At 35.0% G+C, this 26,296-nt stretch overlaps 1 protein-coding gene across 1 annotated transcript in view; it reads left to right on the top strand.

Moving 5' to 3' along the window:
• RSRC1 (arginine and serine rich coiled-coil 1) overlaps window positions 1-26,296 on the top strand; it is a 412,097-nt gene that overhangs the window by 106,216 nt on the left and 279,585 nt on the right. Inside the window, exon 4 of the mRNA XM_019440420.2 lies at window positions 1,538-1,711. Coding sequence (XP_019295965.2) covers window positions 1,538-1,711 — 174 coding nt within the window. The remainder of the gene's footprint in view (window positions 1-1,537; window positions 1,712-26,296) is intronic.

The following is a 26,296-nucleotide window of genomic DNA, read 5'->3' as shown; positions in this document are numbered from 1 at the left end:
GGATGTGTCAAGTAAGAATTTGCTGCGGCTGAGGTCAGAGAGGTTTTTTCCTGCATTTCTCCTCTAGGGTTTTGATGGTTTCCTGTCTCACATTCAGATCCTTTATCCATTTTGAGTTTATTTTTGTGAATGATGTAAGAAAGTGGTCTAGTTTCATTCTTTTTTTTTTTTTAATGTTTATTTATTTTTGAGACAGAGAGAGACAGAGCATGAGCGGGGGAGGGTCAGAGAGAGAGGGAGACACAGAATCTGAAACAGACTCCAGGCTCTGAGATATCAGCATAGAGCCCGACGTGGGGCTCGAACTCACGGACCGTGAGATCATGACCTGAGCCGAAGTCAGACACTTAACCGACTGAGCCACCCAGGCGCCCCTAGTTTCATTCTTCTGCATGTTGCTGTCCAGTTCTCCCAGCACCATTTGTTAAAGAGACTCTTTTTTCCATTGGATATTCTTTCCTGCTTTGTCAAAGATTAGTTGGCCATACTTTTATGGGTCCAATTCTGGAGTCTCTATTCCATTGGTCTATGTGTCTGTTTTTGTGCCAATACCATGCTGTCTTGATGATTACAGCTTTGTAGTAGAGGCTAAAGTCTGGGATTGTGATGCCTCCCGCTTTGGTCTTCTTCAATATTACTTTGGCTATTCGGGGTCTTTTGTGGTTCCATACAAATTTTAGGATTGCTTGTGCTAGCTTCGAGAAGAATGCTGGTGCAATTTTGATTGGGATTGCACTGAATGTGTAGATTGCTTTGGTAGTACTGATATTTTAATAATATTTATTCTTCCAATCCATGAGCACAGAATGTTTTTCCATTTCTTTGTATCTTCTTCAGTTTCCTTCATAAGCTTTCTATAGTTTTCAGCATACAGCTCTTTTACATCTTTGGTTAGGTTTATTCCTAGGTATTTTATGATTCTTGGTGCAGTTGTGAATGGGATCAGTTTCTTTATTTGTCTTTCTGTTGCTTCATTGTCAGTGTATAAGAATGCAACTGATTTCTGTACATTGATTTTGTATCCTGCGACTTTGCTGAATTCATGTATCAGTTCTAGCAGACTTTCGGTGGAGTCTTTCCAGTTTTTTATGTATAATATCACCTCATCTGCAAAAAGTCAAAGCTTAACTTCGTTTTTGCCAATTTTGATACCTTTGATTTCCTTTTGTTGTCGATTGCTGATGCTAGCACTTCGAACACTATGTTAAACAACAGCAGTGAGAGAGAATCCTAAGCAGGCTCAGTGCTATCAGCATGGGACTCCATCCCACGAGCTATGAAATTGTGTCCTGAGCCAAAATCAAGAATCAGATGCTTTAACCTGCTTAACCAACCAAACCACCCAGACACCCCTCCCTCATGTCATTTTAATTGAGTGTACTTATTCATAAAGAATCCTATACAGATGCTTACTTCACATAGTTACTAAATCCATAGCTAAAACTAAATCCTTTTCTTTCAGATAGTTTTAAAGAGTATTTGTATGTATAATACAAAATATAATCTAAATGAATGTAATAAACTCTACTTATTATAGGTCTAGGTCAAGACCTCGTCCACGTTCTCATAGTCGAAGCAGTGAAAGGTCCAGTCACCGAAGAACCCGTAGTCGGTCTCGGGATAGAGAAAGACGTAAAGGCAGAGATAAGGAGAAAAGAGAAAAAGAGAAGGATAAATGCAAGGACAAGGAATTACACAACATCAAACGTGGGTAAGTTGAAGTAAATCTTAAGCAGTGATGAGTCAGTGATTCCATGGCAATATTCAAACTGAATTTTCATTCTCTGAGGTTTTTCTTAGAAGGATAAAATAGAAGAATACTGTAGATAAAGAAGAAAGGATAAAATCAAAATGGTTATCTCAGATTTTTACTGTTCTTCCTTTGTATTCCTTTTTTCATTTAATACTTACATAACAAGATTTAGAAGCACAAAATAAATGGCACTATCAAAGCTTAGTATGTCAATAAAGGAAAATTTACATAATTCTTTAGGAGAGTTCTATATTCAGTTTCCTTATCATGAATATGAATTTAAAATTTAAAGACTAGCTTATGATTAAAAATGTCTATTAATTTATTGTAAAGCTGTTAGGAGAAAAGGGTAAAGGTAAAACAAAGGGAAAGAACCATGTTAGTAACCATGTTACTATTGGTTAGGCCTCTTTCAATGTAGAATGGGACTTGGTCACTGTTAAGGTGTGTGTTTATTAGAATGAGTGTATGTGTGTGAGGCCCAGAATTTATTTTTTCCAGAGTTGGTATTAACCAGTTATTCTAGCTTTGTACATTTGGAGGTTGGAATCCATTCATAACTATGTATTAGATGTTAAAATGAAAGAAAATCTTGGTTGATAGTATAAATTATAGCTTCTTATTTGTTTTATTCAAAACTGACATTGGGGTCTTTTATTTTATGAAGCAGAACATCTTGGAATTTATCCCCCTTTGTGAGTCTTTCTACGCCCCATGTATATTCACTGTGATACTTGAGTACAAAAATGTTTTTCTTTATGGATCAGTTTTCAGTGTTAAAGAACTTATCAGGGGGGCGCCTGGGTGGCGCAGTCGGTTAAGCGTCCGACTTCAGCCAGGTCACGATCTCGCGGTCCGTGAGTTCGAGCCCCGCGTCAGGCTCTGGGCTGATGGCTCGGAGCCTGGAGCCTGTTTCCGATTCTGTGTCTCCCTCTCTCTCTGCCCCTCCCCCGTTCATGCTCTGTCTCTCTCTGTCCCAAAAATAAATAAAAAATGTTGAAAAAAAAAAAAAAAAGAACTTATCAGGGTCTTGAATGTAGTTCCTTGAGATCTTGATTCTGTGAGGAATTAAATTTATTAAAGAATGTGGAACTCATCTCATCCTTTTTCACAGTTGTCTGTTAATTTCTTATTTTCAGATTTAGTGATATTATTTAAACCTGCCAGATTCCTTGAAATGATAAATTTGTGGTGGATTTTGGAAGAGGATAACATTATTATGTGACTTTCTTTTTCCTGATCACCTCACAACCATGAATGCACATAGACCAGTTGTGCTCCTGCAAAATTCTAACTTCTGTCTTTTTCTAGTTTTAAGGGTTGTTGAATATTATAGGAGAGGAGACAGGGTTGGATACCTGGCCATAAGGCTAGGGAGGCTATGTTAGCTCAAGTGGTAGATTGGAATTAAGATCAGAGAGGATGTGGGAGAAATCTGTTGGTAAAAGGAGAAAGTCAGGAGGAAGATAGATGTGGAGGACACAGAATAGGTTTCTAAGACTGGAAGATACTGACTGAGGATGAATAAATTATGTCAATCAAGGAACTGCTTTGCTCCTTGTTCTTTTTTTGTTTTCCTTTTGGTTTACACTTTAGATAGTACATGGCTATGAGAAGACTGAATATGATTTTTACTACTCATTAAATTTTTGCTTTCCACCTCACCAGAATAATTATACAGTTGTACAAAATTGAAATTACATAAAGCATTATTTTGGGGATGTTAAAGGTAAGAAAATTGAGTTCATGGATAAAAAAGGGAGGTTGGGTGGTTTCAGGAAAGATTCTCATATGGTTAACATCAATCTTGAAGGTCTGGGTCAGCTAGCTTTACAGGTTAGACTCAGTGTTCATTATGTTCAAAGGACTGAATTCTGGATGATAGATCTACAAGGTAATAATGTTATATTCATCATTATTTTTTAAATCTCAACAAAGGTAATGAGCAAGGTCAAATCAAGAGGTGTCAGGGTGCCTGGGTGGCTCAGTCAGTTAAGCATCCAACTGCAGCTCAGGTCATGATCTCTCGGTTCATGAGTTTGAGTCCCGCATCAAGCTCTGCACTGGATTCTCTCTCTGCCCTTCCCCCTTGCGCTCTCTCAGAGCGCAAGCGCAAACATAAATAAATAAATGTTAAATGTTAAATGTTTAAAAAAAAAACAAAACACAATAGGTGTCAGTTGAAGGGCTCTGGGAACTGATGTTAAAAAGCTGTGCGTAGCTTGATTCAGTAATTTCCATGGTTTTAGTGGACCATAATATAGAGTGGTGTTATATCGGGATATTTTCTCTCCTGGTCAGTGTTGAGGACACCAAATTCTTACCTTTTGGTATAATCTAAAATCAGAATTTTTTTAGGTCAGTGTACACATTTAATATGGTAGTGTTTATATATGTACAGATATACCTGCTTCGCTTCAGAAATAATTTATCTTTCTTTTTTTTACATGTTTATTTCCTAAACCTGATTTTTTAAGCCATTCAGGGCGGTGAATGTATCTTACCTCTTTTTTATCTTTTAGAGTACCTAATGTACATGTTACTTGTTAATAAATATTGATTGGCTTTTGATATATACACTCATTAATTTGTTTGCTTGTTCAGGCAACAATATTTACATGCCTTCTATTTGTCAAGTAGTATGTTGGTAATAGGAACATAATAGTAGGCCAGTCCTACTTGGAGAGTTCATGCAGATGGCAGAATAAGCATAGATAGAAGGGAAGATGTATAAGTAATTACAGTGAAATCAGATGGATGTTTCACTAGGAAGTTATGGAAACATTGTATGAGTTAGGATGCTTTCGGTCATAGTAACAAAACCTAACCAACAGTAGCTTAAACCAAGGACAGCATATTTTTTGTAAAGGGCTAGATGGCAAATAACTTAGGCTTCTTAGGCCATATGTCTCTTTTGCAACTACTGAAGCGTGTCCTTTTAACACGAAGGCAGCCCATAGATAATGTTAAATGAATGATATGGCTGTATTTCAATAAAAGTTTGCTTACAAAAATGGGCAACTGGCTAGATTTGGCCCACAGGTTGTAGTTTGTCAGCATCTAGCTTAAACCATGAGCACATACCTTGCTAATATAACAAAGAGTTTAGAGGTAAGCAGATCTGGGCTGTTTTACCCTTCCAAAAGGCCAGTCTCAGCATCTTGGCTTTCATCCTCAGTCTTGAGGATGAACATTGCAACATTGTGGTTGCAAGATATTTCCATGAACAATAAGCTGGTTGATCCAGACTAGTTAGCATATGAGGGAAGATCTCTCAGAAGAAGTGGTGTTTATACACCAGAGATGTATACACTCATCTCAGAGATGAGAAAGTATGTATGTGCAAAATGAACTTCCTGTGAAAGACAGGCAAGCAGGGGGGGTATGGCATGTTTGAGGAACTAAAGTCTAATGAGGCTTGGTTTAGAGTTGAAGAGGAATAATGGTGAGAGATGATTATTGGAGTACCTTATAAGTTATGTTAAGTTTGGAGTTAATTATTTTTTTTAATTTTTTTAATGTCTATTTATTTTTGAGAGAGAGAGAGAGAGAAAGCACAAGTGGGGGAGGGACAGAAAGAGGGGGACAGAGGATCCAAAGCGAGCTCTGTGCTGACAGTAATGAGCCTGATGTGGGGCTCAAACTCATGAACTGCGAGACCATGACCCAAGCCAAAGTCAGACACTCAACTGACTGAACCACCCAGGCGCCCCAAGTCTGAAGTTAATTCTAAAGGCAATGAGAAGCCAATGAAGTTGCAAGTAGGGTAATGATACGATCAGGTCTATCTGAGGTATGAACAAAAGGTTTTATCCACAGTGGACATAATAAGTGTCTAACATTAAAACAATTTTTTTTATTTTTTTTTATTTATTTTTATTTTTATTTTTTTTTTTAATGTTTATTTATTTTTGAGACAGAGAGAGACAGAGCATGAACGGGGGAGGGTCAGAGAGAGGGAGACACAGAATCTGAAACAGGCTCCAGGCTCCGAGCTGTCAGCACAGAGCCCGACGCGGGGCTCGAACTCACGGACCGCGAGATCATGACCTGAGCCAAAGTCGGCCGCCCAACCGACTGAGCCACCCAGGCGCCCCAAAACAATTTTTTTTAACGTTTATTTATTTCTTTTGAGAGAGAGAGAACATGAGTGGGGGAAGGGTAGAGAGAGACAGAGACACAGAATCTGAAGCAGGGTTCGGGCTCTGAGCTGTCAGCCCAATGGGGGCTCGAACCCACAAACCATGAGATCACGACCTGAGCCAAAGTCGGTTGCTTAACTGACTGAGGCACCCAGGCTCCCTTGAGTCTCTATCATTTTAAATATATTTTCTAAGTATCAGGAATTTTGCTAAGCAATTGACATGCGTTAGTTATCTTACTTAGTTTTCAGTAATAACCTCATGAAATAGGTACTTTTATTATCCTTCATATAGATGAAAACTTGTGATCACAGAACTAGTAAATGACAGAGTTAGGCTTCTAATTCAAGTTTACTGACAACAGCAACTTGCCTCTTCAGAGTACGTTGTCTTCACTTCTTGGTAATCCATAATCACTGATGATGAGAATATAATGAGATTAAGTAATTAATGCTATAGCTTAAACTGCCCTAGAAAATACCTAAAGAGAACTGAAAGAATTTTCTGTGCCTTATTTTTCTCTGATCAGGTCAGAAATCTGTCATTAGTAAAAGATCGATTCCTTCTTTTCTCCCTCCCTCTCTCTTACTTATTTTCCCACAATAGAACATTTCGTCTGTTTATTTGAATTACATTTAATTATATTTAATAAACACGCAAAATTTCTAGCCCTTAATTAAATTTATTTCTGTGATTATTTTGTTACCTGTCTCTTGCCAAATGATTTCACACACGCTCATGCGCGCGCGCGCACACACACACACACACACACACACACACACACACACACAACCTAGGTGGAGAGAAAGGAAAAAAATTCACAAACCATATAATTAGGACTTCTATATTAGTTCGTTGTGGTTGTGCAACCAGTGACACATATTTAGAGTATACTAAATAACCTAGCTGCTTCTTCACATAAGAGAAAATAACAACTTGCATACTTCTGCTTCTTTATGCATAACGATCTTTGTTTTTATCAATCCAGTTTGAAAATATCAGTTTTATATGAAAATCGATACAACATAGAGCATATGCTTATAGAGTACAAAGTAAGAAGAGTAAGAACAATAATGGTAAAGGATTTTATGATTTTATAATTTTTTAAATTGGGAAAAATAAAAGTAGGAGAGAAAGGAATGCTCAAGAAGGAATTAATGAGCCTAATAATAAGGAAGAGGTCTTTTATTAAACTTTTGAAGAAAAAGATACTGAATTAGATAATTCTAAAAAAAATTTTGTAAATATAGCAGTGAATTAAGTTTAGTCCTTGGAATTCCTAGGACATTTGAATGACTATATCTTATACCGTTGTAAATGGATCTATTCATTTTATTAATCTACTGAATAAGGAAGGCTGAATAAAAGCTGGGAGGGTATCAGGGACCCTCCTTATTATTTCTAAAATAATAAGACTAATTATTATTATTCTAATAATTATATTAGAAGGGACTAAAAGGTGTTTTTCCTTATAATATTATGTGAAAGACTAATTTAAGAAAGACACCAACTGAGCCTTGTCTTAGATTTTTTCGAAAAGGTTTAATGATGTTAATTTTTAATGTTTTACATTTATAAAATTCAGTTTTTAAGAATATTTTATCTTTAAACATTGATATAGCTTTTTCTTATTATTATTAGCTTTTGTCCCAAATTTTTAAAACTTAAAATATTTATCATATCATTAGATGTTTGTATTTACTTTATGGAGACATGTCTTTGCAATATGAAAACAAATTTTATTGATAATAGTTATTGAGTTGAAATTGGACACTTAACATTATTTTGTTAAGCACACTATTACTGCGAGTCAAAAATCAGAAATACGAAACTTAGTATGGCATTTCATAATTACAGCTTGATCTGATGATTGTGAACATCGTACACCCCATCTGAGTCTTCTGTGGATTCATATTGTGCGTCCTTTAGCAACATTTTGATCAAACTCCATAAAGTATAGTTGGCTTTTATAGACTTCTGTGAAAAATTTGTTGTGAATAAATATGTCACTACCACCAGTGACATTCTCCTATATATTTTAAATCCTAATGCTATCCTTAAGAGTAGGATTTGGATGGATTGGATTTAAGTCTATTTTTCATCAGAATTTATTGCCTGGTAAAGTGCTTTCTTAATTTGAGTAATCTAGGATTCATCAGTAACCTGATTAGGTATTCCTGAATGTATTCTCCTTTACGATGTGATACCATGAAAGGTTTTCAGTTATCCTCTTATTGCCTTTTCTGTGGATGGATGAATGGATGGTCTCAGAAATGTGCCCATCAAAACTTCTGGAATATTTTGCTCCAACATTTGAGTTTATACTTTTTTTCTTTTCTTTCTTTATATAACTTTCTGAAGCTTTGTGCTTTTAAAGAGAGGTAAGTATTTCCTGATCCAAGCATACAAAGCCATACCTGAACAACTGAAACGTTCTTTTTGGTGGGTAATAGAAGGGGAATATGTTTAAATAGAATTTCTTATATTGAAGAGTGACTCCCACTAAATCAATTGTCTTTAAATCTCTCTGAAAATAGATTAGAAGCCACTGGGACAGCAGTGAAATCAGGCTTCAAATATAGCTTGTATGTTACCTATTTATAAAATCTTTCATTAAAAAGTTTACTGTGCAATTTACATTGCTTGTATTGAAACTATTTCTGGTATGTCTTTATAGACTAGAAGTACAGAAAGCATACCAACAGAAGCAACATATACTTTTTGTTCATAGAAATTACTGTCTTTGAACATGTATTCTGAATTACACACACACACACACACACACACACACACACACACACACACACACACCCCATACATTTAAAAGAATGGTAAGGTATTTAGATTCTGGGAAAGTTAAATTAGCGTGCAGAAATAATAATTTTTACTCATTTTAAATCATTTATATTTTTTTCCTTCTAGAACAAGGTATTTTGAGCCTTAATTTATTCTTCTGTAAAATGGGGATAACAATATTTAAAAAGCTAGAAGTATTGCAAACAGTGTATCTAAGAAATCTAGTATTACATAGTAATCACACTTTATAGATATACGTTGGTTATGGCTTTGACCTGGCAATGTTCCAGAGTCTTCAGTTGTAGAGTTTCATGTACTAAGTTTCTGTTGATGAGATTTTTCCTACCTAGCGCTTGGCAGAAGATGTTGGAAGTGATTTGGGAATGCTGGACTCTGAGTTTTGACAGCAGTTACATACTCTTAGAGGCTGTCATATTTTTCCTTACCTCTTATTTCTTTATGCAGCAGGAAGTCATTTATGCTAATTTACCCCTATTTGCATATAGGTTATAGAGTTCTGTGGTGCAGAGCGTGCTTAGAACTCCTTTTAAGTGTCTGTTTGGATCAAAGCAGGGCTGTGTGATAGCTGTTGTCTGACACCAAGCTGTGTGGTGTTGTTTTCATTAAACATTTATCACACTTCGAATGTGACAGCAGGCAACTTTGTGCCAGTATAACATGTTTTCATGCAAAATTTATTGAAAAAGACGAGACTTTGTAAAGAGATCTTGTTGCCTTTCACCAGTGGCGAAGGGTAAATGTTTGGTTCGAAAGAAGCGTATACCTTTAACACATGTCATTGTAACATGCAAAGGAAGCTTCGTACTGTCAATTTTGTTAAGCAAGTAAACAAGTACATTTTTATATAAATGTGTGCACTGGATTTTTCTTCCCTTTTAAATTAAATTTTTTACAATTTCCTTGTGAACTGAATGAATACCTTAACAGTGTCCCTTTATGTTGTTGGGTGTTTTTTACAGCAATAAAACTTACCACCCAATTTCTATTGTGTAGGTTTGCCACTAGGTATTAGTTTTGTTCAACAGAAACAATCTGTAATTTTTTCAAAAAGACGAGGTCAAGAAAGGGAATCTAACATAACAAAAAGAATAATCAGCAAAAGCAGGAGGCAAGGGTTTTAGAAGTTCTCCCCCAAGTCACCACCTTTCTCTTATTCATTATATCAGTACATTTTAATTATCCCAGAGTTTGCCCAATGGGATTCGACTTGAATTATGCCTGATAGAGCATTAAATGGCATGAATTGTAGGTTCATTCTTTCTTTTTGTGATTGCCTAGCTGTGAAAAGCCTTGGAATGAGAGAAGGTATTTTTATTTTTATTTTCCTTTTTCATTCCACGGGAGACTCCGGAATCACAGTTATGCGAAGAAGTGAGAGACTGAAAGTAGCCTCATGCTGGACTTTTTAGTATGTTTCAGCACACAAGCTATAAAAAATTTGGTGAGATCCTTATAAGAGGTATTAGAAAAATTTGTGTTAGCATAAATATTCAAGAATAAAAGGAGGAAAGTAGTGAGTTGGAACTTTGCCTTTGGAACCATACAGAATCCATGCCAACTTCAAATTCTGACTCTGTGCTTTGGAGGTATTAAAGAATAATTTTTTAAAAAGGTAAAATCATGACTTATAAAAATATTTGTAAACATATGCCGGAGGTATTCTGCAACTCACTAATTAATGAGGGAACCATAAAAACGTTACATTAGTTTCAAGGAGAATCCAGAGAGCAGACACATATTTATGCCACCAGGAATATGGGACACAAAATTGTTTCATAGAGTCAAAACTGGCTTTTTCCATATGCTGGGTGGGGGTGCCTGTGTTGATCAGTCGGTTGAGCATCCAGCTCTTGATTTCAGCTCAGATCACGATCTCATCATTCATGAGTTTGAGCCCTAGGTCGAGCCCTACATAGAGCCCTGTGGTGACAGTGCCGTGCTGATAGTGCAGAGCCTGCTTGGGATTCTCTCTCTCTGCCCTTCACCCTCTCATGTGCACACATGCTCGCCCTCTCTTTCTCTCTCTCTCTCTCTCTCTCTCTCTCTCTCTCTCAAAATAAATAAACCTAAAAAAAAAATCTTCAAAATCTTCACATGCAGGATGGAAATCAGTCATGACTCCACTGGACACAATTTATTTGCATATCTCTGGAAAATAATCATTTGCATTGCTATCAATTACCTGTAATTTCTGAAATTTAAAAATAGACAAGGGGCGCCTGGGTGGCTCTGGGTGGCCAACTTCAGCTCAGGTCATGATCTCACGGTTCATGAGTTTGAGTCCTGCGTTGGGCCCTATGCTGACAGCTTGGAGCCTGGAGCCTGCCTCAGATTCTGTGTCTCCTTCTCTCTGCTCCTTCCCCACTCATGTTCTGTCTCTCTCTGTGTCTCAAAAATAAATAAACATTAAAAAAAATAAAAATAAATAAAATAAATAAATAAAAATAGACAAAGAAAAGCAGAAAGGCGGAGATAACTCAGAAAGGCACCCTGGACAAGATACCAAGTAATTTTTAACCATCTCAAGTCATTTAAAGTTTTTTCCCTGACGAGGCAAGTTATTCCCTTTAAGCCTTAAATTTATTCTTCTGTAAAATGAGGATTATGATCATGAAAAGCTGTAAATATTAGAAGCAGTGGGTGTTAAGAAGGCTGGTACTATAGAGTAGGATCTCAATAAATGGTATGTTTTATTAACCACACAAACTTACTTATTGATACTTATGATTACTGGTTTCTCAGTTACCACTTTTTTCTTACTTATATGTCTTTTGAAAGGCTATTTTCTCAGCCTTTCTCTTTTTTCCTCTTTTTTTCCCTCCATGTCTTTTGCCAGTTCCATTCAATTTTTTTGGGCTCACTTCAGATGTCAGTTCCTTCATGAAGTATTCTCTGCTTCTCATGAGGGGCAGAATAGCCCTGCAGTTAGCACTCATAGTCTATACCTAATCTGAATAAAGAGCTTTTAATTTTGTAATTAAAAGTTTTGTAAATTGCCAGATTGTATGTATCTTTGTCTATCTTATTCAACACTGTATTTACTTGGATCATAGTAAGTATGGAAATATTTGTAGAGATGGTTTTAGATGTTGTTTCTAGGTAGTAAATCTAGCTTTTAAACATAAAAATGATAAAATTTAATTTTTGATATCATAAAAATAAGAAAATACTCCATGCCTGGTTTAATTGTGCGTGTGTGCCCATACATATATACATCACCTCCATTAAAGTCTTCAGACAACATTTTTTACCAAGTGTACATAACTTCCATTATCTTTTTCTGTACTTTAAATGTTATCAGTCATATTATGGTTAATAACATTTAGCATCAGTTGCTTAAAAAACTGAATGTCACTTCTAGAATTTATATTTTGAATACTGATTAAAATTCCATTTCTCATTGATGACTCTTCATGACTCATCTAATTTATTTCAGGATCTTAGTTGGTATCATCTACCCTGTTGATTTGGTACATGGTTATAGGGCAAATGACTAGACTTAAGTATATAATTCCATAGAGATCTTTTACTGAAGGCTTTGGTATTTGCCTTCAGTTTGGCTATGTATGGCTTTGTAAGCTAAAAAATCTGCACTATTGTTAGAGAAATGCAGAGGGAATAAACTTGGAGTTTTATCCAAGTCTTTTCTTCCTAAAAACAAGCAGTTCTCCTAAAAGCTGTGCTGTTGATTGTAAGTACTCATTGTAGTTCTAATTTATACCTCATTGTAAAGCACCTTGAATATCCCAGATATGAATGATAGTAATCCAAGTAGAAGCAATCTGTTCAATATGTATATTTTTTAAATCTAGTTTATTCAGTTCTCTAGAAGAAAGCCTTTTCTTCCCAGTCTAGTGAGCATTGGAGTGGCATCTCCAAAATAGAACAGATTGGTAGAAGTCATAATATATGCTTGACATATTAGATAAGTATTGGTCAGCAGAGGTTTAACTTTCTTTGGTTAAACAGCAAAGATTGGGAAATAGATATGTGCATGATGATTTATTTTTATATCCTAATGTGATATTTTAAGACAATTTTTAAAAGGCTGGCTTAACTGTTTTTAATATCCTAGTAAGTGGAGTATGTATAGTTAGATGATAGGAATAACATATGTCTTTTTGGATGATGTAGTTATGGGGTGCCCTTTTCCACTAAAGCAGAGTAAGTTGTAATACATTCCATTCACGTAAGTGTTGTTAACATGGCTTAGATTTCAAGACATTGAAGGTATATACCAAAATAAAAACTCCAGATGGTGTCATTGGGGTTAATGTTTTCATTTAGTGCTAAGGATATTGCCCTTGGTTTTTGAGATTGCATATAACTACAGAAAGATTGGAATGAATCTCAGAGATTGGACCTTGTGGGTATAAACACAAAGCACTTTTTAAATGCTGTTACATATGTGATGATCACTAACACAGCAAGTGCAGTTAGGGAAATATAACAATGAAGGCTGCTGTTTTAATTCTTTCTGAATTGTTGTAGGAGATTTTGAAATTGCAGCCTTTAGCCCCTGTGGATATCCCAGCCTGTGGCAGGCCACCTGGAAGTAGATCATGAAGTCAGTTTGGTTGTAATGTTGGAGTCTTAGCTTTTTCTTGAGAAAGATAAAGGAGGTCATTCTACATTAGAAAAAGAAACTGTTAGATGTTGAATTTTGAGAAGTAATGTGTATTTGGAATAAGGCCGAGTTACAACTTATATTGTGACTACTTAGAAGTTAAATCCATTCAACCAAAAGAATGAAAGATACGAGTAGAAGAACAATGTTTTCATCTTTCAAAACTGTCTAGACAAATAAGAGTAGTGCTTTTGTGTAAACACACATACATAATCACTCAAATTGATAAGTAATTATTTGATTATTTATTCTTTAAATGAAGATCTTTAAATGTCATCCATCAATCAGTAGTGTTAGGTCCAGTAAATTTGCATCTGCAAAGTTAATTTGAAAAATTATCATGGCTTAACCTAAGTCCAAGAAATTACACTGAAGTTATATCACAAGATGTGTGCTTCAGAAGTTGAAGCAATATCTGACTTAAATATTTACCAGTGATAACTGTTTTTAGAAATTTTCAAATATGTCTTTTTTCTATATTAGGTTTTTCTTTATGTCAGATTTATTGAGATATAATTTACATGCAGTAAAATTCACTTAGATATGTAGGTCTGTGAGTTTTGACAGTCATATGACAGTTATACAGTCATCTAACTTTCATCACAATCAAGGTATAGACACAAAATCAATATACAGAAATCCATTACATTTCTATACACTAATAAGGACATAGCAGAAAGAGAAATTAAGAAAACAATCCCATTTATAATTGCATCAAAAATAATAAAATTCCTAGGAATAAACTCAGCCAGGGAGGTGAGACCTGTGGTTTGGAAACTATAAAAGCTGAAGAAAGAAATTGAAGGGCTCCTGGGTGTCTCAGTCGGTTAAGCGGCCAACTTCAGCTCAGTTCATGATCTCACAGTTCATGAGTTCAAGTCCCTCATTGGGCTCGGTGCTGACAGCTTGGAGCCTGGAGCCTGCTTCAGATTCTGTGTCTCCCTCTCTCTCTGCCCCTCCCCAGCTTGCACTGTCTCTGTCTCTCTCAAAAATAAATAAACATTTAAAACAATAATAAAAAAAAAAAAGAAATTGAAGATGACACAAAGAAATGGAAAGGTATTCCATGCTCCTGGATTATAAGAACACATTTTGTTAAAACATCCATACTACCCAAAGCAATCTACAGACTTAATGCAATCCCTCGCAAAATACCAGCAGCATTTTTCACAGAACTAGAAGAAACAGTTCTAAAATTTGTATGGAACCAGAGAAGATCCTGAATAGCCAAAGCAATCTTGAAAATGAGAAACAAAATTGGAGGTATCCCAATCCCAGATTTCAGGCTATACTACAAAGTTGTAGTCATCAGAAAAGTATGATATTCACACAAAAGTAGACACATAAATCAATGGAACAGGGTAGAAAGCATATAAACAAACCCACAATTATATGGTCTATTAATCTTTGACAGTGGAAGCAAGAGTATGCAATGGAAAAAGGTCTTTTTAACAGATGGTGTTGGGAAAACTGGACAGCTATATGCAAAAGAATTTAATGGGACCACTTTCTTGGTCCATACACAATAATAAACTCAGAATGGATTAAGGACCAAAATGTGAGACATGACACCATAGAAATCCTAGAAGAGAGCACAGACAATAATTTCTCTGACATTGGGTGTAACAACATCTTTCTTGATGTGTCTTCTGAGGCAAGGGAAACGAAAGCAAAAATAAACTATTGGCATTACAACAAAATAAAGCTTCTGCACAACAAAGGAAACAAACAACAAGACAAAAAGACAGATCTACTGAATGGAGAAGATATTTGCAAGTGACATATCTATTAAAAAATTAGTATCCGAAATATATAAAGAACTTATACAGCTCAACACTAAAAAAACAAATATCCCAATTACAAAATGGGCAGATGACGTGAACGGACATTCCTCCAAAGAAGATAATACAGATCGCCAACAAACACATGAAAAGGTGCTCAACGTCACTGATCATCAGGGAAATATGAATCAAAACTACAATGAGATATCACCTCATATCTGTCAGAATGTTTAAAATAAAAAACAGGGGGCACGTGGGTGGCTCAGTTGGTTACGTAAAATAAAAAACAGGGGGCACATAGGTGTCTGACTTTTGATTCTAGTTCAGGTCATGATCTCATGGTTCATAATTTTGAGCCCTATGTCAGGCTCTGTGCTGACAGTGCGGAGCCTGCTTGGGATTCTGTCTCTCTCCCTCTCTCTCTGCCCCTCCCTCGTGCATGTGTGCTCTCTCTGTCTCTCAAAAATAAATAAATGAACTTAAAAAAAATAAAAAACAAATAACATATGTTGACAGGATGTGGAGATAGGGAGCTCTTGTGGACTGTTGGTAGAAATGCAAACTGGTGCAGCCACTGTAGAAGACAGTGTAGAGGTCCTTCAAAAAATTAAAAATAGAAAAACCCTGGAATCCAGTAATTGCACTACTGGGTATTTACCCAAAGAAAATAAAAACACTAGCTCAAAAGGATACATGCACTCCTGTGTTAATTGTAGCATTATTTACAATAGCCAAATTATTGAAGTAGCCCAAGTGTCCATCGGTAGATGAATAGATAAAGAAGTGGTATATATACACAATGGAATATTATTTAACCATTAAAAAGAATGGAGTTTTATTCTTTGCAAGAGCTGGAAAATATAATGGTATTTATATAAAATAGTGAGAGAAGTAGGTCAGAGAAAGACAAATACCATATGATTTCATTCATGTGGAATTTACAAAACAAAACAAAGGAAAAAATAGACAAACCAAAGAAGAAACTCTTAACTATAGTCAACAAACAGGTGGTTACTGGCAGGTGGGGGTGGGGAAATAGGTGAGATATTCAAAGGGAATTAAGAGTTCACTTATCTTAATGAGCACTGAGTAATGTATGGAATTGTTGAATCACTATATTATATACCTGAAACTAGTATAACACTCTATGTTAACAGGTAACATACTGGAACTGGAATTAAAAGAAAATACCTTTATATAAGTGGACCCATTAGTTCAAATCCATGTTGTTTAAAGCTCAACTGTAATTGTTTATTAACTGGCAATATAAAAACAATGAAGTCGGGGCGCCTGGGTGGCTCAGTCGGTTAAGCGTCCGACTTCAGCTCAGGTCACGACCTCGCGGTCCGTGAGTTCGAGCCCTACATCGGGCTCTGGGCTGACGAGCCTGCTTCCGATTCTGTGTCTCCCTCTCTCTCTGCCCCTCCCCCGTTCATGCTCTGTCTCTCTCTGTCTCAAAAATAAATAAACGTTAAAAAAAAAATTGAAAAAAAAAAAATAAAAAGAATGAAGTACTGATAATAAATGCTACAGCATGGATGAACGTAGAGGTGATTAACACACAACATGAATACAGTATAAACCAGTGAATTGGACACTTGAAAACAGTGAACTTGCAAGGCTGTTATTTAGAAGAAAAGTCTTGAACTGTAATTTTCGGTTTGTCTGTTTTTCCATTCAGTTTTTGCTTGTGTATTTTTGAGGGTTTTTTTGTTGTTGGTGTATATACATTTAAGATTGTTAAATCTTTTTGGTGAATTGACTCTTTCATCATTGTATAATGTCCCTCTTTGTTTGCAGCTATTTTATTGCTATACAGTGAACATTGTCTAATATTAATACAGCCAAGCCAGATATCTTTTGATCAGTGTTTGCGTTTACATGCTTTTCTTTTTTCTATTTTTGCCATTCTCGTGTCATTATCTTTGAAAAGAGTTTCTTTCAGAGAAATGGAACTTTTTTTTCCTGGTCCTGACGAGGTTTGTTTGTTTATTTGTTTGTTGTTGTAAGTATAATTGAGATACAACATTATGTTAGCTTCAGCAAGACCGTATTATTGACTATAGTCTCCATGCTGTACATTATATCCCCATGACTTACTTATTTTATAAGTGGAGGTTTGTACCTCTTGATCTTCACTCTTTTTGCCCATTTCCAACCTCCCTTCCCTCTGGTAACCCAATCTGTTCTCTGTATCAATAACCTTTGTTTTGTTTGTTTATTTTGCTTTTTAGATTCCAGATATAAGTGAAATCATATTATTTCTTTCTATATTTATCTATATTTATATTTATATTTCTTTCTATATTTATCTTCCTCTGAGTTATTTTACTTAGTATAATATTCCCAAGATCCACCCATGTTGTCATAAATGGCAAGATTTCATTCTTTTTTAAAGCTGAGTAGTATTCACTATATACACACACAGACACATAGACACACACATGTTTTATCTATTTATCCATTAATGGACATTTAGATTTTCTCCATATGTTGGCCATTGTAAGTGACGTAATGAACATAGGATGTATATATCTATTTGAATTACTGTCTTTGTTTTCTTGTGAAAAATATGCAGATGTGAAATTGCTGGATTTTATGGTGGTTCTATTTTTAATATTTTGAGGAACCTCTGCACTGTTTACTGGCTACACCATCTTACATTCTCACCAGGATTGCACAAGCATTCCCTTTTATCCACATCCTCACCAACCCTTGTTATTTCTTGTCCTTGTTCAATAGGCATTTTGATAGTTGGAAGGTGATATCTCATTGTGGTTTTGACTTGCATTTCTCTGATAATGAGCAATAATTGAGCATCTCTTCATGTGCATGTTGGCCATCGTTTGTCGTCTTTGGGAAAATATCTATTCAATCCTCAGCCATTTTTTCCGATCATATTTTTTTTATTGAGTTGTATGAATTCTTTGTATATTTTGATATTAAACCCTTATTGAATATGTGTATCTTCTCCCATTCAGTAGGTTGCCTTTTTATTTTTGTCAGTGATTTTCTTTGCTGTGCATATGTAGTTCCATCTGTTCGTTGCTGCTTTTCTTGCCATTGCTTCTTGAGTCAAATACAAAAAGGTAAAGTCAAAGAGTTTACCACCATTTACATTTTCTTCTAGGAATTTTATGATTTTAAGTCTTATGTTCAAGTCTTTATTTCATTTTGAGTTAATTTTAGTGTGTGGTATAAGATAGTGGTCCAGTTTCATTGTTTTGCATGTGACTGTCCAGTTTTTCCAGTACCATTTATTGAAGGGACTGTCTTTTCCACGTTGAGTATTCTTGCTTCCTTAGTTGTAAATTCATTGACCAAACGTGTGGGTTTATTTATGGGCTTTCTATTCTGTTCCACTGATACATGTTTATATTTTTGTGCCAATACCATACTCTTTTAATTACTATAGCTTTGTAGTATAGTTTGAAATCAGGTTGCATGATGCCTTCAGTTTTGTTCTTCTTTCTCAGGATTGATTTGGCTCTTGGGATCTTTTGTGATTTCTTACAAATTTTAGGATTGTTTGTTCTATTTCTGTGGAACATGTCATTGGAATTTTGATAGGGATTGCATTGAATCTATACATTACTTTGTGTAATATATACCTTTTAACAATATTAATTCTTCCAATTCATTAGGCACAGAATATCTTTCCATTTGTTTGAATTTTTTTATCATTGTCTTATGGTTTTCTGTATATAGGTCATTTTCTCTTTGGTTAAATTTATTACTAGGTTTTGTTTTTGATGCAGTTGTTAAGGAGATTGTTTTCTTAATTTCTCTTTGTGATAGTTCATTGTTAGTGAATGTTGTGAATAAAAACACAGCAGATTTTCCCATATTGATTTTGTACTTTTGTACCCTGCAACTTTAAAGTATTTATTAGTTCTAACAGCTTTTTGGTGGAGTCCTTAAAGTTTTTTTTACATCATGTTGTTTAGAAACAGTGACAGTTTTACTTCCCTTCCAATTTGGATGCCATTTATTTCTTTTTCCTGCCTAATTGCTAGGATTTCCAACACCATATTGAATAAGGGGCATCCTGATCTTGTTCCTAACCATAAAGGACAAGTTTTCAGCATTTCTCCATTGAATGGGATGTTAGCTGTGGGGTTATCATATATGACCTTTATAAGTTGTAGTAGTATGTTCTATATCTACCCACTTTGTTGGGCATTTTTATCAGAAATGGATGTTGAATTGTGTCAAATGCTGTTTCCACAACCGTTGAGATGATCAGGTGATCTTATCTTTAATTTTATCAATATATTTGTATAACAGTGATTTGCAGATGTTGAACCATCCTTGCGTTTCTGGAATAAATTCCACTTGATCAAGGTGTATGATCCTTTTAATGTATTGTTTAATAGAATTTGCTAATATTTTGTTGATGATTTTTGCATCTATGTTCATCAGGGATTGGCCTGTAATTTTCTTTCTTGTGGTGTCTTTGGTATCACATTAATGTTAGCCTTACAGAATGAGTTTGGAAATATTCCCTCCTCTTCAATTTTTTGGAAAAGTTTGAGAAGGATAGGTGTTAAAATTTTCTTTGAATGTTTAGTAGAATTTACCTGTGAATTTGTCTTGTCCTGACCTTTTGCTGTTGGAAGTATTTTGATTAAACATTCAGTCTTTTTACTAGTAATCAGCCTGTTCTTATTTTTTATTTCTTCATGAGTCAGTCTTAGAAGAATGTGTTTTTCTAGGAGTTTATCCATTTCTTCTAGACTTTCCATTTCATTGGTATATAATTGTTTGTAATAATCTCTCATGAGTTTTTGTATTTCCTTGGTATCAGTTGTAACTTCTTTTTCAATTCTGGTTCTATTTATTTGTGCTCTCTTTTTTTTTCTTAGTATTGGTAGTGGTTTTTTGATTTTGCTCTTAGTTTCATTGATGTTTTCTATTGTCTTTTTAGTCTCTATCTCATTTATTTCCAATTTGATCTTTATTATTTCTTTCCTTCTACTTATTTTGTATGTCTTTTTTTAGTTCCTTTAGATGTGGTTAGATTGTTTAGTTGAGATTTTTCTTGTTTCTTGAGGCAGGCCTGTATGGATTTTTAAAAAATTCATTCTGACAGTTACTCTATTTGGCACATTTAACTTACTAAACTTAACTATTTTATAAGTTATGACTTAATTATGTGTGGTTCCAAATGGGTCCATTTCTATTGCTTTTGAGGGCAATCTGGGATTATCATAATTTATTCTCAGCCATTGAGTTGCTAACTCTTAAATGCCATCAAAGAAGCCATAAATATTTTTAAAAATTTCTATCCATTGTAGTATTTCTCAGAGAAAGGGTTGATCTGGATTTGTTTAGTCTGCCATAATTAGAATCTGAGTTTTCATCTTATTTTATTACTTCTGATATACCTCAGTGTGAGGATATCAGTTTGTTATCTTTTGTACTTTGTATTCTCCCTTCCAAATAATTGTTCTTTCACCCATTAGTTCAAATAGAGTAAGTTAAAATATATTTCTGTGAGGCTTGTGCCATTTATCATGAAGCATTCTTTACCTTTCTTTTGATGCCAAATATTTCCTGGATAGTATTCCTCTTTCACTGAAGACTGGCATCTGGCTTAATGTTGTCTTGTCCTTGAACCAATTATCTAAGTCTTTAGTAGGCTAGAGCTCTTCTTGAAACTTCAGATACATATGTATAAGTACATGTTGGACAGGTCCAGAACCTTAAATCCAGCACATCTAAAACTAATCTCATGAACCCACCCAGAGTTTTTTCACATCAATTTAAAAAAGTGATAAAACAATTAAAAATATTTCCATGGGGTTATGCTTTTGATGATGTCCAAGTAACTGCCTTCAGATCATTCATCCCATAGATAAGAACTATACAGTTACTGAGTATACAATTTTTACATGGTTCTTTGGAGATAAAGGTTACCACATTTTCTCAACCCAGAATTCGAGCATGTGATTAGACAGACTTGTATATACCTACAGGGTTACTAGATTATAAATTAGTAATGAGTACTTCTTTTCTCTGAAAAAATCCATGATGTTTCATCTTAGTTGATATAGTGGGTATTATAATACACTGGTAAGTGTGGGCTCTTGTCCTGGCTCTTCAAATTTGCATATGACTTTGGGTTGGTCACTTAACATTTCTGGGATTATATTCTTTACCTGTAAAATGAGAGGGATAAATTAAATGGTCTCTGAAATCTTTTTGTGATGGAAGATTAGTTTACCAGTCCTGAATGAAGAAGAGTATAATATTCTGAGATTGAAGAGGAAGGAGAGAGGTCTCAGGATAAACTTTAAATTTTGATGATTAGGCTCTTCACATTAAATAAATTAGTCTGATTTGGACTCTCTACCTTTTCCACATGCAGGGACATTGGTGACTGAATATAGCCTAGGTGTTACTACCTAAGAGATGCCCTGCTTCCTTTCTGTCACTAGTTTAGCAAATATTTATGAAGTACCTACTATGTCTGGCAATGAGTTGTTTTTTGGAGATCCAGTTGTGATTGATAACTGTTAGGTTCCTGAATCCATGGAGCTTATGGTCTAGTGAAGGAAAATAGCACTTATGAAATCACATAAATAAATAAACTTTCAATGGTGGTAACTATCATAGATGAGATATGCATAGTGCTTTACATCGCATATTAAGGGGGTGGGAATTTGATTTACAACAGTCAGACAAACTTCCTGAAGAAATAAAGATGAATAGAAATCAGTGAAAGAAGGAAGAAGAACATTATAGAAAGAGGAAACATCATCAAAAAAGGTCCCTAGATGGCAGAGAGACTGATAGGAACAGGGACTAAAATATGGTCAGAGTGGCTAGAATGGAGAGGAGGGGGGAACACAGTATGAGTTGGGGCCAGAGAAGCAGATAGGAGCTAGACTCTGTAGGGCCTTGTAAACCTGGTTAAGGATTTTGGGCTCTATCTTAAGAATAACAGGATGCCTTTGAAGTGTTTTAATCTGATTGGTGACATGATCAGATTAGTGTTTTGAAAAGATCACTCCAGCTGCAGTGTGGAAAACAGATTGCACAGGATAAGAGTGGATGCAGAGAAACCAGATTAGTAGCACAGTAGTCTAGGAAAGATGTAATAGTAGCTTGAACCAGAGATTTGGCATTGGAGATAGAGAGGTTGATGGATTTGAGACATATTTATGTATTTAATGATGGATTTGACTTGGTAAAATAGATGAAGATACTAAGGATAACCAGTAGTTTTCGGAGTTGTATCAACTGGAGTGATGGTAATGCGTGTGTGTGTGTGTGTGTGTGTGTGTGTATTTTTTAACTTATGAACAGTTATCCTGCAAGAGACAAGGGTATGACAGAAGATCATAAGTTTGCTTTGAGCATTCAAGAGGAGAAATAAAGTAGGGAAGAGGATATGTAGGTGCTGAGCTAAGGAGAGTTCTGGCCTGGAGTGTTGGGTTTTCATTTCCTGTTTATCTTTAACTCTTTGGATATTTCACTTGGAATTTGATAACTGTAGAGACCTGTAAAGGGGAGGCTGTTGTGACCAAACCAGTGTTTCCTGTATGGAAAGATTAAATTACAATGACTGCCTGGGCCATAGCAAAGATAAATGCCTTGTGCCATGGATTGCTTTGGGGACTGTTAAAGTGTGTCTGGCACTATTATGGTTATTGGAGATTACAAAGATGAATAAGGCATGGCCTTTGACTTCAAGAAACTTTCATCTCGTTTGGCGGTTGGACACATAAATAGATAATAATGTAGTGTGAATGTTGTGACAGAGAGATGCCCATTATACTAGGGGAGTATATCAGAGGGCTACTTAACCCAAAATGTGTCAGTCGAGGAAGATTTTCTAAAGGTGTCGATACCTAAGCCATCTGGAAGAAAAGAACATGGAAAGAAGAAGTAAGAAAGAGAGGGAAAAAGAAAAGGACTGAAGCAGGAGGGATCATAGAGTGTTTATGAAATTATTTTTATTCCCCCTTTTTTTTTTGCGTGAAATTACCATTTTATGTCAGACAGAAAATGCAGAAGGTGCTTTCTGGAAACAAGAGGGTGACACTTAGCTTTATTCTTTTTCCTTTCTTTTGCTTCCCCTTCCTTACCTCCCCCTTATTCTTTTTTTCTTAATAGGTAATATGCTTATATAGTTCAAAATTGAACATTATATAAAGGTATACACACATACAGTAAAGACTGTCTCTTCCACCTTGGCCCCATTCATCCTTTTACTTACTATCCCTACTTCCACCCCAGAAATTCAGGTTACCACATTTACGAGTTTCTTACACATTCTTCTAGAATTTCTTTAAGAAACTTATAAGCAAATATAAATATATACATTTAAACTTATTTTTCCTTTTGAGATCATTGTGACTAAAATAAATTTAAGCAGAGGTTATAAGAGGAGGTGCCAAAGGAGTTTTGACTTGAACAATATTAAATCTGAGAAGCAGCACTAAGAATGGATTAAAGGCTGAGAGACAATTTACAAGTTTTATCTAAGAGAGCAATGATGAAGCTTTAGTTAAGGTAGTGGCAGTAGAGAATGAGATAAGTAAAGAGTAAGTAAAGAATGTTATCCAATTGGGTGTGATCTGACTTGGAATCAGAAACTAACCAGTTATTTACTACCAAACAATAGTATGGAAACACTAAAGGTAGTGTTTGGATGAGTTGTGTGAATGAATGTTGCATGGAAAGAAGAGTGTAAACCAATGAATGGGGCTTGTCATTGAAATGAGAAAAAGAAGCTCATAGAGAAGCTAAGTGTAGCACAGTGATTAATAGCTCATACACTAGAGTTTTGTAGACCTGATTTTAAATCCAACTCTTCCATTTACTAGCTATCCTGGTCAAGTCACTTAATCTCTCTGTCTTAGATTTTTTTATCTGTAAAATGGCCATGATATACATAACTACCTCCCTGGATTGCATGAGGATTAGAGGAGATAATACATAAGGTAGGCTTTGTATCCAGGGTTCACTCAGAAAGGCTAATCACAGAGTGGGAAGTCATTTGATCATTTGAAGTGAGTGAAGGTAAAGAATGAGAGGGCAGTTAAGTCAAAGTGGAAAAGAACACAAAATACTTACATGGTTATTTTGATAATCTGCTAGTAGTTGACTTCAGGATGCCATGTTGAGTTCTTTGGGCCTCAGTCTATCTATACTATAATAGTAAGTTAGACTAGGGGATCATTGAGGTACTTTTAACTCTGTTCTTTGATGTCATAACTAGCCATCTTTGAACTGTAAAACCGTATTACTGATGTTACAGATTTTGTAGTAAAAACTACTGTTCTTTCATATGCTATTAATTTCTTGATTTGGATTCACTATATGACAACATCCAGAATTTTACCTCTATTATACATTTAACTTTATTTTTATGTGGCTGCTTCCATAAATAATTTTGTTGTTTTGACCATAAAATATACTTTTTCTTCTCTTTTCTTCTTCTTCTTCTTCGTCTTTTTTTTTTTTTTTCTTTTTTCAATAACCACCTTGTAAAAAGACTATTGTTTGGCTTGGCCCTTTTAATCTGCCCATGAGGAATTCAAGCCGAATGATAGGGAGCTGTGAAAATCCAGTTAGTGTGAGCTGTAATCTTTTTTGCTGGCTTTAAATAGTTAGAGTACCATGCAGACACCCTGCAGATAACTGAATCAAAACATAAAGTAATCACCTAAACATGGATTCTGCCTTTGCTGTTATGGAACTATAGTAGAAATCGCTAATAACCATTTACTTTTCAGAAAAATACTTGGTCATGATATCAAATAAAATCAGGGTTAGATATTAAAAGCTCTGTTTCGCAGGTAGGCAACCCAGTGTTTGTGAAAAGCATTGATTTCTGAAAGTTTGATATTATCCAGTATTTATAATATCCTCTGTTATAGACTTAGGAAAACATCTTTATGGAAAGAGAATATTTATAATCCTCTAATCTTTCAGTTGTATTCTACTTCAGATATCGCCAAAGGAAAACAAGAAACTGTTCATATAATCAGGCTTTTGAACTATAATAAAACACAAGAAGAAAGTATGCTGCCTCTCTTTTTTCTTTATAAAAGAAACTGGTTCCACTAATGCAGTTTATTGAATTTAGGTAGCAAAATATTCTCTAATAACTTTGTCAAATGGAAGTCTATTTTTCTAGGTTTACCAGCTGCTTTTTTTTTTTTTAAGTTAAAAGATGGATCTCTCATCCATTAGATTCTGCATTAGAGTGATGAGAAACACAGTGTGCAGTATGCTGATGCCGTCTCCTAATTTTATTAGCTTTCCATTTTCTAATACTGCTGTTGATAATATTCTGGTGAAGTTTATAAAATAAAATAGGCTATTTGTTGAAACCAATATCCTAGTGTTGCTGGCATGATTCATACTACGTTAGGAGTTCATAAGTCATTAGTAATCTTTTATGTTCAGTGTATTATCCTGAACAGCAAACTTGCACTCCTTTGTTTTGAAAGATTCATAGGGTCTATTCCAGGACAAAGGTTTCATAAAGTGGATGCCTTTCCTATGCTTATCGCTTTGCCTTGGGCAATTTATAGAGCTCAACATGCCAGTTTTTCAAAACAGAGAAGCCCACTTCTTACCAAAAATATAGATTCTGAGGCTGTGGTTGCCAATCCACACTCTCAACACTTAGTTTTTCTGTAAACTTTTTATTATAGAAATATTAAGACCCATAAAACAAAGATTGGTATAACAAACCCAATTTATCCATCTTTTACTTCCAACAATTTTGTTTTAGGTATGCTTTGTACAAATAGTTTTGAAAAACTATTTTTACTATTGCTTTTTAAGTTGAGGTATAATCGACATATAACATTATATTAGTTTTAGGTTTATAGCATAATGATTTGATATTTGTGTACACTGCAAAACGATCACTACAGTAAGTCTAGTTATTCATAGTAAATCAAACTATTGTATTGCCTAAGATAGTATTATTATGTTGCTGAATGTATCCATGAAATCTCTGAAAGCCATTGCTATTTTAGTGGACTGGTAAAGTTTGGGTATGTGGTTAGATTAATATTATTAAGAGGAACATTCTAAATTTGACGTTTTAAGAGCAGTTGTAATACTCTCACTCGCATACAGTGTACTGTGTACATTATGTAAAACATTCTGACCAACACATATTAGTGGGGGAGTATCCAGGCATTTGCTA

This window comes from Panthera pardus, unplaced genomic scaffold (assembly GCF_024362965.1).
Source record: "Panthera pardus isolate Hobbes unplaced genomic scaffold, ASM2436296v1 HiC_scaffold_16, whole genome shotgun sequence".
Classification (NCBI taxonomy): domain Eukaryota; kingdom Metazoa; phylum Chordata; class Mammalia; order Carnivora; family Felidae; genus Panthera; species Panthera pardus.
The sequence above is the reverse complement of the archived record's forward strand: the minus strand, read 5'-3'. Positions and strand labels throughout refer to the sequence as shown.